The 14546-nt window shown below is 53.9% G+C and overlaps 5 protein-coding genes across 5 annotated transcripts; 1 reads left to right on the forward strand and 4 right to left on the reverse strand.

Moving 5' to 3' along the window:
* Positions 1 to 142: 142 nt before the first annotated feature.
* Positions 143 to 1222, reverse strand: G647_08212 (uncharacterized protein; the record flags this gene model as incomplete). The annotated part of the gene is made up of 1 exon (XM_008732524.1): positions 143 to 1222. One exon carries the CDS (start codon positions 1220 to 1222, stop codon positions 143 to 145), a length of 1080 nt encoding a protein of 359 aa, XP_008730746.1.
* A 2783-nt stretch (positions 1223 to 4005) lies between these two features.
* Positions 4006 to 4257, reverse strand: G647_08213 (uncharacterized protein; the record flags this gene model as incomplete). The annotated part of the gene is made up of 1 exon (XM_008732525.1): positions 4006 to 4257. The coding sequence occupies one exon, from the start codon at positions 4255 to 4257 to the stop codon at positions 4006 to 4008; it is 252 nt and encodes an 83-aa protein (XP_008730747.1).
* A 2979-nt stretch (positions 4258 to 7236) lies between these two features.
* G647_08214 (uncharacterized protein) lies at positions 7237 to 8550 on the forward strand (the record flags this gene model as incomplete). Its single annotated transcript, XM_008732526.1, has 1 exon — positions 7237 to 8550. The coding sequence occupies one exon, from the start codon at positions 7237 to 7239 to the stop codon at positions 8548 to 8550; it is 1314 nt and encodes a 437-aa protein (XP_008730748.1).
* Positions 8551 to 10629: 2079 nt separating this feature from the next.
* Positions 10630 to 11708, reverse strand: G647_08215 (uncharacterized protein; the record flags this gene model as incomplete). Its single annotated transcript, XM_008732527.1, has 2 exons — positions 10630 to 11148; positions 11226 to 11708. The coding sequence occupies 2 exons, from the start codon at positions 11706 to 11708 to the stop codon at positions 10630 to 10632; spliced, it is 1002 nt and encodes a 333-aa protein (XP_008730749.1).
* A 721-nt stretch (positions 11709 to 12429) lies between these two features.
* Positions 12430 to 13944, reverse strand: G647_08216 (uncharacterized protein; the record flags this gene model as incomplete). The annotated part of the gene is made up of 1 exon (XM_008732528.1): positions 12430 to 13944. One exon carries the CDS (start codon positions 13942 to 13944, stop codon positions 12430 to 12432), a length of 1515 nt encoding a protein of 504 aa, XP_008730750.1.
* Between the last annotated feature and the right edge of the window lie 602 nt (positions 13945 to 14546).

Consider the following 14546-nt stretch of genomic DNA (forward strand, 5'->3'; position numbering starts at 1 on the left):
TGCTCTTCGCGCACTGACTGATTGGCACTTCACTGAGACAGATGTGACAACTCAAAGTTGGGCGATCATGTAAAACAAGCTGGACAGGTTCGAACGTACAGTTAGGGATGACGGACTGTGTATAAAGCTCAACTCTGCACCACTACAGTCCTCTGAAGGACCAGCCCTGGGATTGGACATCGTCCAAAGCAGAGCTGTAAGCAGTAGAACCCCAAGTCCCTGGCATTGTTCCTCGTCCGACAGTATCAGACTCTTGGTCCTTCTCTTTGGTTTCATTGTTGACTGTTTGCGCACCCTCATCACGTGGGACACCGGCTGCAGCGTTGGCAGCCTCCGGATAAATGTCCTCGAACTTCCATCCCGGCGGTGGCTTGAGATCCTCATCGTCTCCGGGTAGCTGGGTGTCAACAATATTGTTCCCGATCCGTGAGAGAGATTTGCCGATAATTGTCTGCACCCACTTGTAGAAGAAGTACGATGCCGACAGAATCCCCATAGCCACCGCTATCCAGCTGACATTGATGGCCCGGTCTCGCCCTGTCGTGGATCTGCCTGAGATCCTGCTGCTCACGAAACCGGTGTTCCTCAGATTCCACCATTGGAAAGGGTTTAATATCATTGTTCTCACGAAACTCAGCAACCCCATTGACACCATTCCTTTGGTGAAATGTTGAGCCCACCCAGATACCCCTCCGCGGGGATCGTTGACTCTAACGGGTTGCCAGACATCCTCGTGGCCGACGATTGTCTCGTAGGGATCGGCGTACAAGTTGAGTATGGGATCCGCCACAAATCCGAGCAAGAACATCACCACCAGCATGACCAAAATTGTGAGAACGCCGGAGGATATCTTGCTGTCGAGATATTTCTGCACGGTGAGTCTGTTGAAGTTGAATTTATACCCACACTGGTGGCACTTCCAGAGCGAGCCCGGCCTCACGCTCTCAGTTCTTAAGCGGTGCAGACACAACTCATGGATGTACCGCATCCCACCTCTGCAATGACATGGCTTGACCAACCGGCCGTACTCATCTTCATTCTTGTACTCGACGATGGGACGTTGGAAGGCAGGAGGGAGACCCGGAGGGTAGAGAGTAACCGTGGCAGGGACTTCTTCGAGGCAAACTCGGCAAGTTCGTGTGGGATATGTCCAGGATGGTTGTGTCTCTGGCGGTGCCCCGTTGGAGCGAGATCCGTTTTGAGGATCTTCGGAGGTAGTCATCTGGGAAGTCTTGACCTTGAGGTCATCCGGCGTCTGCCTGGTTAACTTTCAACCTCCCCACTCGAATTGTACACATCATCTAAGAACGCAAGTCAGCTTGCAGAGACGTGGTATGGCGAACCAAGTGAAACAAAGCTTCGGACCCATGCCAGATAAGGCGCCGAGCAACAGAACACCGTTGCCTGTACGAAAGCGGGAAGCTATCGCATGACAGGCAGAAGCAGAAAGATGGAGAAAAGAAAGGAATATGAATTCGTCCGTTTGCGGCCCAGTTCAAGGCTGGTCTTGGCAGTATCAAGCACACACCCGAAATGTCGACCCGTAGGCAGACCTGTCTCATTACTGATATTTGTGGTCCAGAGAGGCCGATTAGGGGTTTGTTCTTCAGGCTACATAACGTCCTCAGCGTGCATCGCACCTCCCGGGAGGACTTCAAACCGACGAGTCTCAGCCGTAGCCGCTGGCTGTGCGCCATCACCTCTGCATGATATCACCCGCGATTTTTATGGAAAGCTTCCAACGCTTTCGATATCAGAGTTGACTCATCTCTCGTATTTAGGAGGTCCATGAGGATCGGACTGCAAATATTGCGGCAAAATTGAGCTGGGTGATGATGAGGTGTTCCATGAGAGGAAATGGTCGTCGTCTTCAATATTTTCATCGGCGGTATTTGCGCGTATAACGCATCCGGCGTGGCCACCTCCGACAAGTGTAGGAGTGTCTGGGGAGCTCGACTGGTTACCATCAATATTGGGAGTCGTGTCTTCCCCCGCTGGACCAGGGTAAGTATGGAATGACCGGGGTCGTTTTGAGCGAAGTGTTCGAGGCGTCAGTCCACTCATTCGAGGATGAATCCCATTTCGAGCGCGTCCTCGGGGTTCATAAGCTGGTGGAAGTGGACGAATGATGAGATTCTCGCAGGTATACCCCACTGGCGCAACCCTGATGGCGTTGCGATCGCGGCTCAGACCGTCGACATGAACATGTCGCTCACGTTTCCTCTTCAACCAGATGAGTAGAAAAACGATGGCAATAATGACGACAAATGAAATGAGATTCCGGAGGAGTCTATCCTCTGTACCTGTCGACATGGCCACGCTGTCGCTGATGTTGACAGGTTTGGGCAACAGTCTGCGTGGTGTAGGAGTGCAAGCTTCTTTCGGTGAGTTGCCCTTTGGGTCAAATGGGTCGGATGCTCGAAAATGGCATCTTCCTAGAGGCGATCATATTCCAGAACAAGTTGACGACAACATGGATGGTCATCGCTTCTTGTAGTCGTAGCCAGAACGGAAAGACCTGCGAAGGTCTCGAGCCATTTCCAAGCCACGAACCATAGATTCATCAACCATAATTGTTGCAAATAAGATTTCACCCTACCAATATTACTATTCGAGAACCGTCGCAAGATTCTATCGAGATGGTCAGAGCTTTCACGATTCAACGGATTCTTCCGTGGCGGCTGCGCACTGCTACCAGACCCTGAGGGATATGGCTAGCCGGACAATATCCTGTGGCACAACACAGAGTAGTTGTAGTCTCTGAAAGACATGCACGCAGATGCCTCGTTTGCACCGTTGTTTGCGGGACGAGTACACAGTACACAGAATGTACAAGGCAAGCGTGCTTGTTGAGTATCCAACTGATCCATGCGCATTGCTTGGTAGAGAATCGAGTGCTACGTATTTCTCACCCGCTCGCTGACCAAGGTCCTCACACCGACCATTCTTGCACGCCTCCCCATCCTCTACCAACTTGCATGGAAGGACTGCGAACAGCGGGGCAGAAAAGGCAACGTTGAACAGGAGCACATGGCGCAAAACTGCTCCGAAAGATAGCCGACACACCATGTCGGTTTCGGGCTGCTGAAAAAATGAGTGAGCTCCGGCTGGCTTCGGCATTCTCTATCGTCGGTATAACAATTGCATGGTGTATACCGTACCGCTGCAAACGTTGAACGGGCCCCCGATCCTCATCTCATGGCCTGGATGAGCTTGTGAAAACAGGTCGAAGGTGACATCTGCTTCAGAACCATCGCGAATTCGGGAAGACATGCCCACTTGAAGGTACATACTCGTACTCAGCACGGAATACGTCTAAGATCCCTATCATCAGGACATTTGAAGAGCGGTGCAGAGCGGCGATACCCGTGCCACGTCCTTCAGCCACCCTTCACAGTGATTTTAGTGGAGTCGCAGATCACCAGCCACATGCATCGCCACCTCATCGCTTCCACCGAGCCAAGGCCCCAGTCATCTACCAATGGGCAACACGGATTTCACGAACTCGAAACGATTGGTGGTGACAGACCGAGGACCATCTCGAAGGGAGCTGGATTGAGTAAAGGTTGAGCTGATGCAAGCTGAGGCCTTGCGAGGCATTGCGAGGCATTGCGAGGCATTGCGAGGCAAATGTGGAATTCGTAATGACTTTGTCCCTCACGCTGACGATCTCAACTGTGGGATGCTTCCCTTGGGCCTGTATGTCGACTGGATGCTAGACGTGGAAACAAGGCGAGGTTCTTTCACCAAGGGGTGGTAAATGAGGCTGATAGCTCCACGACCACTCACTTGTCAAGAACGTAACAACATTCTTTGCCCCGTTGTGCTTGAAAATTATTCAGCCAAGTCAGGGCGAAACCCTTGCCTTTTCGCATACGTGGCATTGCACTACGTATTTCTCCTCTTGTCTTCATCCCCGACGCATTTCGTAGCTGGATGGAGAGTCTGTGTTCCGCCTTCTCGTGCCGGCCAAGTCCTAGTCCTGACGGCCGCCATTTGCAGCCATTATTTTGTCAGTGGAGGCTTCTCTTGCTTATGCACATGCCCGGTGTCCTCTCCTTCACCCGAGTTTCCATCAGGACCTTCGGTCTCAAATCCTGTTGACCTCTCCGGAGCCTTCTGCGGATCAGGCTGTTTCGCAGGATGGTCTCTGCCCTCAGCCGAAGTTGCCTTGTTGCCAGCTTGGACGTGCTCGTCTTTCTTTTCTTGATTGGGGTCGTTGTTCTTTTTGGTTTGGTCAACGACAGTTTTGCTCATTGGCGACGAGTGGAAGGATTGTTCGCCTCGTGCTGGACGGGATCGAGCGGATATGGAGTTTCGTTGAGAAACATCTCTGAGTGCGAACACTCCTTGAAGATGATGACGTGCGCTGGCGTTGACGAAAGTCCGTGATGCGGATATTGCTCTGGAATACATGCTCATATTAGCAGTTTATGTACAGATCGAAGATTGTTGCAGCCCTGATGGATTGCAGCTTAACAAAATGTTCGACTTTTCATCACAAGTCGTCAGAGCATCTCGAGAAGTGAATTCCGTGCATGCGCGTAGGGCATTGGGACTCGGTGTCTACACATCACGTCGAGGATATCATCATCGATTCGGAAGACAAATCCGCTAGCAACACAAGCCTACCTAGCTCTTCCGTTCAGGATGGCGAACAATCATTGGCATGACATAAATGATGATGACAACTGGAGCTCATAGCACGATTGTTATGTCCAGCGCATTTTGAAGGGTCATACTCGTTACTCGTACTGTGTAGAAAAGCATCCGCCGTTCTGCTTTTCTTGGTGGAACGTTCGAAACCGCGGAAAACTGTGGATTTCATCTGTATCAAGCGGCTGCTAGCTGCAGCAGCATGATGTTACTACACATTGCTCCATTTAAAGCGTTGACCTGTACAAGTAGACACAGATTGGAAGGCTATGCTGTGAGAACAAATCTTTTCATCCATTCTCTCACGTCCGATGGTGAGAGTCCTGCTGGCTGACCTGGATTTGGTTGGCCGAGGTGCTACCATTGAAGCACGAAATCAGGGTCACACAAGAAATGGCCAGTCACGGGAGACGGTCATGCCGATGGTGGCTGTGCCATTGTGATCTGCGGCAGCTATGGTGGCAGCCAGGAGACAAAACCCAGCCGTGGTTGGGAATCTGAGACTGTCAGGAGGTCGGAGCATGTGGCATTCGGAAGCTGGATCAAGGAACCTGAGACAGCATGAGGACCGAGCTTGAATGGCCGCAGGCAGTCCAGCCGAACAGGGAGGGAAATCGGCCATGGTTCTCCAGCAAGTCGCGCGGGTTGCGGCGAGTGCATCTTGAGATGGAGAGGGGTGTTTCACCAGTCAGCAGACGAGCCAAAGGGAGGCACCCAGGAGGACGACGTGGAGGATGCATGTCCATCAAGCGAGTGGCCAGTGGCATTCCGAGAGGAGGCCCCTGAAGCGCGACGCGACGATGCCTCTGTGCAGCCCAACCACACGCGAATACCCATCGCGTGAGCCTAAGTGTATCAGACGTGTCAGGCGTTTGTCTCGGGCCCTCACCCAATCGATGAGTGGGTGCCCGAGCATTTGGCCGCAAGGTGTGTCAAGTGCCCTTTTTCGGAGAATGGTGGGGGTGAGAGAACGAGAGGACTGAACGAAGCAACCACTCGCGCAGGCCGGTACACAGTATGGACAGTCCAGCAGCAAAACCAGAAACATTATTGAATAGCATTCGTAAATTGGTTGCCATGGCACGAGTCTCGTCAGTGGCTGATCTTCTCGTGATGGGGCAAAAGTAGGCGGCAGCTGCAAGGACAGCACAGAGTTGACAGATGGCAGATACCAGCTGGGCTGCGGAACTCTAGGCAGCTGGATACCCAGCACCTTCTGGATGGCAACGCCGAAGCCCATACAAACGGAAGGTTAGCGTTTGTACCTGCTGCGGTTTGTGCCCAGCTCCAGCGCGGCGCGGGATGCCGATCCATCTGCTGGATTGCATTGCATCCCTTTCCCCTTCTCCCTGCTTTTACGGGCGTGCTAGCGATACAGCGAGTCAAGTGAATCGGTCACGGGTGAACCACTGGTGGGCAATGGTCATCAGGACTCCAGCAAGGAGCCAGACGCGCAGGACACACGCTGAACACGGTCGGGCTCCAGCTCAAGCTATGTCCATACAGACCCTCGAGAATACAAGACGGCTGCACATCCCCATAGAGGCGCGCAGAGGCTCAGATTCCGTCGTGCAGCCGCCACCCAATCCGCGTGTTTTGTTTGCCAGCCGCCAGCGCAGGACGAAACAAGATCCATCTCGCCGGCTGCCGTCGATTCTGGCCAACAGGTCGACACATCTGGCCGCACCCTGCATCGGTTTCCATTCGTATCCTGTGGAAGCGCCCAATCGATCTATAACAGGTGCGACAGCGTTTCTGATTCATGCCTCACTCATATTCATAAACCAGCTTTTCACCGTCGCCTCCATCTCACCTTTTTCTCTCCTCTCCATCTGGCATCGTCCCCTTCGTCCGTGTCGAAGGGTTGAGTTGAACTCAGCACCCCTGTCTCCTCCCGCCGTCGGAAAAAAGCGAATCCTGACACTTTTCTGGGGCAGGACTCCCCACCTCACTCAAGCCTCTCCGAGCTCTCACCACCCAGCCGTGGACAAGTCGCAGACAAGCCTAGGACGAAAGACAAGTGCCGGCTGCTCCAGGTTCCAGCCCCTGACACCCGACAAATCCTTGCCTGCGCCAACCCGGAAACCCTATCACCCTAGCGGCGCAGCTTCCAAGCCATCTGCATATCTGTACCTGGAGTTTATCATCGCCTATCCACTAGCTGCAGACTCCAAACCCGCACCCCTGCAGTTACTACATCACTTCTGGCGCACAGTTCAGGAGACTACTTCGCTTGGATACGACGAGACTCTCTCTCAAACATCAGGAGCTACATCCGAGGCCGTGCCTGGGAATATTATACTTTGATATATCCGAACGCGTTCACGCCTCTCCCTCTGCGAGTTCCTCATCTGCTGGCCAGGTGAAAGTTAACTGAGGATCGGCTTCAACTAATATCTTCAACACCAACCTCCCCGCTTCTGTCAGAGGCCTGTCACATTCACTTCATATCCGCTCGCTTGACGAACCTTGAAACCCCTCAGAGGTTCTCGAGACACCATATACTCCTGCAACTGCCTCACCTCGGGCTGTTCATTTCGTCTTCTATCTCCTCAACATCGAGCCCGACAGCAAATCATCATGGACTCCCACACTTTGGCCCAAAACAGGGCAGCACTGGAGGACTTTGTCCGACAACCAGTCCGGACATATATGATCCAATACTTGGCGAAGCAGGCATCGCAGGTGATTCGATGTGACCAAGAGTCCCAATCCGCAGCAGCAGACTCACTACCTACTCCGCCCTCCACACCACCTCAGACCTCGTCGTCGGAGCCAGCATCGCCTCCCTTGCCGAGTCTCGAGCAATTCATCACCTCCCTCGTTCATCGGTCTTCGGTGCAGGTCCCCACTCTGATGACCTCTCTCGTCTACTTGGCTCGCCTCCGTTCACGACTTCCACCGGTGGCCAAGGGCATGAGATGCACAGTTCATCGCATCTTCCTGGCGTCCTTGATCCTGGCGGCGAAGAATTTGAACGACTCGAGCCCGAAGAACAAGCACTGGGCAAGATATACCTCGGTGAAGGGCTTCGAGGGTTTTGGTTTTGGCCTTGCCGAGGTCAACTTGATGGAGAGACAAATGTTGTACCTACTGGACTTCGACACTCGTGTGACCGAGCAAGACCTTTTTGACCACTTCGAGCCCTTCCTTGCGCCCATCCGCTTCCAACTGGAACTTCAGCAAGAAGAGGCAGAGCTTACCAGCACCCACCGGTACTGGCACTCTCATCAGCCCTCTAACGACTCCACCATCTCGCTCCCGCCTGTCGTCCGCAAGGAGCCTGTTCCCATCATGGCCACGCCTCCGCCGAGAGCCGCCGGTGTCTACGATTCTCCTGCATCTTATGTCGACGACGACATGGCAAATGGCCGGTATCCACGACACAGCGCAAACAACAGCTCCTTGTCGCTCCCGGCTCAGACTCACAGGAGGTGGCCATCGCCATTCCGACACCACGTCAGCAACCGCTCTGTATCACCACCTTCAATTCGGGATCTTCCTCCACTAGTACCATCAAGCAGACCTGGCACAATGCACAGCCACTCCAGTTCCCGATCGTCATCAGTGGCACCGTCGTTACGCTCAAGATCTTCGTCATTGGCGCCTACCTCTCGAGGAACGCCCTACACTGCATCGTCAAACATCGATGACAGTATCGTGGTTATCGACCTGACTGAGAGCCCGGATGCATCCTACCACGGTGCCTATGGCAAAGCCGTTTCGGCCTCTCGACCTAGCCTGAAAGGCCACCAGACAAGCTTTCAGTGTGAGAGCCAACAGCCCGCGAAGAAGGTCAAGTCCGACTCGGGTGTCGGCGGTGTCATGGCACGACTCTTCTCTACGAACAACTACCGCTTAGGGAGGACACCCGCCGTCCAACAAGCAGCTTAGGGGGCTGTTAAATGCGTTGAACGAAGTGTGGCAAGAAGAAAACGGAAACGGGGAGTTTACTGAACTGCCCGTGACGACACCAAACCAGATACTGATGAAGAGCTGATTCTGACGATGCACGCCAACTAGACCTCAGAGACACTCGTTTACGGCGATGCCATTTTTCTGCACGTGCTACTTTTTGATTCTACATAGCGACGGCGTTTCACGGGACCCAAAAATGATACAACAGATGACCAGGAGGGCGACTTCTTGAAGGGCAATCAACTTTCTTGCATGTAAAACAGATAACCCAGGTGAAGGAGGAGTTGGCGAGCAAGCTAATTTGCAAGCGATATTCGTTGGACCGGTGCCAATGGGTCATTTCTTGGATATGGGAGGGCAGAAGATGATGATGAAGCTGGATCATGTGCCCATGGCCCATGCATGAGAGACACCCAAACCAGAGGATTGATACCCCAATGGGAAGGAAGTGGATGACCCTGTAAGCGAGATGATGGCCGCAGGGATGGTAGAGAGACAACCCAGCCAGACTTGACCCAAAATGAAATGAAAAGATCCCTAAAAAGTTCAGTCACAAGAGACATCAGACAATGACTTGCAAGTGATCTCGCTCTCTTCCCCCCTGTTTGCTCCTTATCATTTCGTCTACTGAGTAGAGAGTAGTAGCACAAAGGTTACGCTGCCATCTGCAAGTGATTGACCGGGCGTGCGAAGCGTGGATGGAACGTCCCGTAGTACGAGGTACGGAGGTACAGAGCACTCGTACAGTAAGTAACACTTGATCTTCCACGCGCGTGCGAGTTTCGGCACGGACGAGATTCCAATTCCAGCTCCACATGCCGCGGCGTACGAGGCAAGTGCATACATTCTATGTAAATAAGATACCTAGGTAGTAGAGGGAACCGGCACGCACGAAAGTGTCTACTACAGTAAGTACGGAGTATACAGACTATACTGTACTCTATTGTAGTACGAATGACTATGGGGTATTGGGTATGGGGTACGAGTTTACTCTGTACTCTGTACTCCGTACTGTCCCATCAAACGCCTGAATGAGGTTTGTACAGCACGAGTACTCCTATGTGGATCATATCATGGATCGTCAAACAGATCTTCAAACAGATCTGCACTCGTTAGACTTTGATCTTCAAAATCTAAACTTAGATCTTGGATCGTCGCAAGCTCGGTCCCCTGATCTTCGGGGCTTTAAAAGCTTGAATCTTGAATCCTTCACTCTTTACTCCTCATACTACGAGTACCCGTAACCATGTTGACAAGTCGCCAAGTTGGCACGCTCGCATGCTGGCGTGTTTCGTCAACAGAATACTCTCTACGAGTACTCCGAACGGACGCACCGAGGAGGGCAGCCCCCGTCCCCGATATAGGAAGGCGGGGGTTACTGTATGGAGTACTCTGTACTGCGATAGATACAAAGTTTGCGGGTTGCCGTGGAATTGGGTTTGAGACCGCTGGTAGGTAGCGTATGCGGTAGGTTTTCGTGCCCGAGGCAACGTCGAGTCGAGTACGGAGTACGTTTCTACGCGGTACCTGAATAGACTCTGTACGGAGGCGACGCGTCGGATAGACGGGTCTGACGTGACGAGGTTCTTGCTGCGTACGATTCGTACGCTTTCTTCGACGCGAGATCCGCGACTCTGTTGGGGTTCCGAAGGGGTTGCGCGGGTATAGCTCGTGCAGGTGAGTTGGAGGTCCTGTAGCTATCTTGCTCGCTATCCTGAGCCAGGGTCTGACTTGGACGTATGTCTGACTCGGGCTTGTGTCTGGTGCTGATGCTGTGCCTGATCCTGAAACCGAGCCCGATTGTAAGCCTGAGCCGAGCCTGAGGAATCTGCATATTGCAACGCGGCCGCTTTGTGGTGATGCGAGTGGAAGTTTGTTTGCAGGGCAGACTCGCAGTGCGCTCCAACAGCCTCATGCTTGCAGTCCGCTTGACCGGTCCTTTTGGCGGTCAGATCTCATTCAAATGCGCAGCTTAGCAGATATCGGATGGTGTTGCGGTGTGGCGTACCACAGCGTGGTCGTTTCTCTTCCGTAGAAGCTTCACGACTGAATCACTCACTCCTTTCTGGCCTCCTTGTCGGTCTGGTTCCCGACGTGTCCATCCCCTCGCTGGTCCATCTCCACGGCCACATACTCGTCATCCTCCTGATTTTCACTCAAATCAATCCTCTTGCCGATGCCCCAACCAAGTCCACCGGTTAGGACTCGCCCGACGGCCTGGCCCAGTACAACTCCCCAGACGACAGTGCAGGGCCACTTCTGCCACTCACGGTCCCAATCCAGGGCCATGGGTATGGCGCCTACCCAGCCGCCGAGGAATGCGCCTACACTGCCGCCCCACACGCCCGCGGCGTCGAAGGGCAGCCACGCGGCGGACACGTCGCGCCAGGCAGAGGAGGACACGCCGTGGGTGTAGAAGAGGGGAAGGAAGGCTAGGACCGAGACATGGAGACCGAGAAGGAGGGTCAGTGGCATCGAGGACGTGGGGTAGAGCGGCGCGCCGAGGACCAAGGCGATCAGCGTGAGAGGTAGGGGTGGCAGTGTGAGCGTCAGGATCAGCGAGAATAGAGTTGGCTGCGTACAATCATTTCCGTTAGTTCTTTGTGGAAAGGGCGAGATCTTGGGATAAGTGGTGTATGGCCTGGACTCACCGTGATGCGGCCCCTCCAGCTGCCCTCCCCTCCCGCTCCGGCTGCGGCACCCCCTTTACTTGCACTTTTTCCGCCGGCGAGGTTCTTGCGCCGCATGCTTCCCACTAGAGTCCCGCTTCCCTTGGTTGTCTTCGGTCTTGCTGCCGTGGGACTAGCGCTCCCTTCTAGGATTGGGCCTCCACTCGTGCCGGACACCCAACCTCCCGCGTGTGGCAGGCAAATTGCGCAGAAGAGACATTGTAGCACGGCGATGACGCCTAGATCGCTGAGCAGGGTGTTGAACGGGTCTGCGATCAGAGCTGACGTGCGGATATAGTAGTACCCTGGGACGAGGACGGTATGAATGTAGCTGTATCTCTTTGCCCACGCAGAGGAGAGCAAGGGGATAGGATTCGTCGTGGGTGTCAGGAGGCGGTGAGATTTCTGTGCTGTGGTAGTCGGTGGTGCGGATGGAGGGAGAAGATGTGTTAGAGAGGAAGACATCTCGTCGAGAGACTGCTGGAAGACTGGTCAACCAAAAGAAGGGATCCAATGAGATGATTGGAATGGGCACGAAGAAAGGAGCGTCAAGCCATGATATGGAGCGGCTGTAGTTGAGAGAGCAACGAGCCAGAGAAGGTATGAAAGAAAGTTGAGATGCTCGATAGGCTTGCTATAATCTCAACCTTGCCATGAACTCAGCCTTGTGACTAATTCAGCCTTGCAATGGTTTCAGCCTCGCCAGGAACTTCTTCATTCCACTTTGCGCAGTGGTAGAAAACTTACCACCGCCTCGTCACCTGGGCCAAGCACGGCAAATTGCGAACGGTGTCCGGTCCTTTATTCCTGATCTCCTCTTTATGTGTCGCTGGACTCAGCAGCGACGGTCGGGCAGGCATTATCAGACAAGCCCGTTTATTGGAATCTTTGGTATTGCTCGCTCTGTTATATGCAAGCAAATAGCCTCCTCTCTGCAGGCCGCGTATACTCATACAAAGCCTGTTTCTTCGCGTTCTCGGCCACGTCATCACACCTGTGTGGGTATCATGCAAACAGCACCAAATCGTGCAGTCTCCTGCCAAATATATGCATAGAAGCCAAGTGCGGAGACCATCAAGGTCTGTCTCAATGCAGTGTCCCAACCAAAGTAGCGCGCCACACGAAATAGAAGCATGCTCTGTACCTCAGAAGACAAACAAAATAACCAGGGAATAAACGACGACGGTCATGCTTTGACGGGCCCAGGCGAACCCCGGGCTGTCTCAAATGTGTTCCTCTGCTCCTCCTTAGGAGTCTCGTAAACATCTTCGTAGCCTCCCTCCTCACCATCTGAGTCTTCAGTTCCGCTAAATCGTGAGATCTCCGCTGGCCGAGGGTGACCTAGTTGGAATGGTGGAGTCCGATGTAGAGTCTTCTGTCGGGGCGTAACTTGGGCGTTTTGACTCGACTCAGGACTCGGCGTGGGATATGCTTCCCTAATCGTCGCAAAAACAGGTGTCCTCAAGCTCTCCATCTCTCGCTGTAGTTCTTTGACCTGCTCCTCTAGCCTCAAACGAGCTACCTTCTCTTCCTTGACCAAGTCCAGCAGAGCCTCGAACTTGTGTGCGGGGATGTGGATAGATGATGGCGATGAGTCCCGGGAGCGGACCGGCGATCTGCGCCGAGCGGTTGCAGGTCTGACCGTGACCGTGGTGGCTTTACTCGCTCTCTGCGGACGGTACAAGTCATCATCTTCGGGAGAAGGGAGGGGTGACTCCCCGGGCGAAGACAAGAAAGTCAGTGGCGGCTCGCCGACCGGAGATGACTGGTAGGTAAGGTTGTTGGACGACTGGGTTGTCAGAGTCAGATTCGTCGCGTTCGGCTGGAAGACATTGTGAAGCGAGCCTCGAATACATGGCTTGGAATTTGCTCCGGGGTCCATCCTGGGATTCGGAATGTCGTGGCCTTGTAGTTTGGCCAGAGCAAACTCGAAGTCGAATATTTTGATCTCGAGTGTCCCAAGTCTTTGCTCGAGCGAGATATCCTCGGCCTCGGGGCTACCAAGGCCAAAGTCGAAGGTCTGCATCAAGCTTGTGTTGGAAGCGGTGCGCTGAGACGGGCCGGCTGAACTTGCCGGTAATTGAGGATGCGCAGAATCCACCACGATCGATTGACCACTGTACACTGGTACTGGGTTCTGAATAGCACTGTGGCGCCAGAATGCGATTGTACCCGCTCGATCCTGAGCGGAAGTACGTTCGGCGGCGCCTTGCCGTGTCAGCTCGTTGAGCGCGTCGGCACTGCGGGAACGACGTTTGAACTGCCTCTCCAACACTGTGTCCTGCTTCCCCCGTTCCTCCGTCTGAACCGAATGGGCCGAGGGCCAGTCATCGACCGCCGGGAGGAGACCCGAGTCTTTGTCACTGAAAACCAGACTAGGCAATGTGTTACGGCGCCCGCGCCGAGATGGTAGTGGCAGGATCCCATAGACAGCTCCAGGTTGTTGACGGGTTGTAGAGTGTGAGGTCAGCGCAGCTCCCCGTATCGCAGAGTCGGCGGCGAGAGGCGGGGCGGATTCCAGCCGCGTACGGTCGCGGTGTTCTGCGACAGGATTGAGAGGTCCCGTATCAGAGTAATGGAAGTCGCTCGCATCAGTCGGCACTGACCTGTGTCTCTTGCTCGAGAACATGCGTTTGATGGCTGCGCGCAAACCGCCAGGTTTCTTCTGGTTCAAGGAAGCCTTCGATGGGATGGAAGACATGCTGCTCTGCAGTAAGGATGGCCCTTCAGAGGCACGCGCGCCAAGGCGTGGCTGGCCTTCACTGACATGTCGCACATGGACATCTTGAGCCGGCGTACTTTTCCGCAGCCAAATGGCGTCGCTTGGGTGTTGGATGTAACTGGTGGGTGGCACAGTATTAGGGCCATGGAAAGCGATTCCACCCTCGTCGAAGGGAATGGGTTCTGATATCTTCAGGTCTCCTCTCCGGAGAGCAGCGCTTGTGTTCGCCAGAGACAGTGATCCAGATTGCCTCGCTTTGTGGTTTGGAGACGACATATCGAACAGCCCAGCGCCAGGGCGATATCAACCGCGTTCACCAAGGGCACAATATCAGCACTCGACGACGAACGAATAACCCAAACGTTTCCGCATCATGCTGGTGCTTCCCTGGCGTGCAGTGCGCCCACTTGATAAAGTGCCGCCGAGGATGACAATCTCACGCTGATGAGGGGAGTGCCAATGTAGCCCGGACGTTACACAACAATATCTGTCAACCGCGTCAGTCGGTCCATCGTTGGCTGTCAGTTGTGGGAGAGCTGGTAAAGTACCATAAATACTGGAATATTAAGATTAAAGCACAC

This window comes from Cladophialophora carrionii, assembly GCF_000365165.1.
Source record: "Cladophialophora carrionii CBS 160.54 unplaced genomic scaffold supercont1.7, whole genome shotgun sequence".
In the NCBI taxonomy this organism is placed as follows: domain Eukaryota; kingdom Fungi; phylum Ascomycota; class Eurotiomycetes; order Chaetothyriales; family Herpotrichiellaceae; genus Cladophialophora; species Cladophialophora carrionii.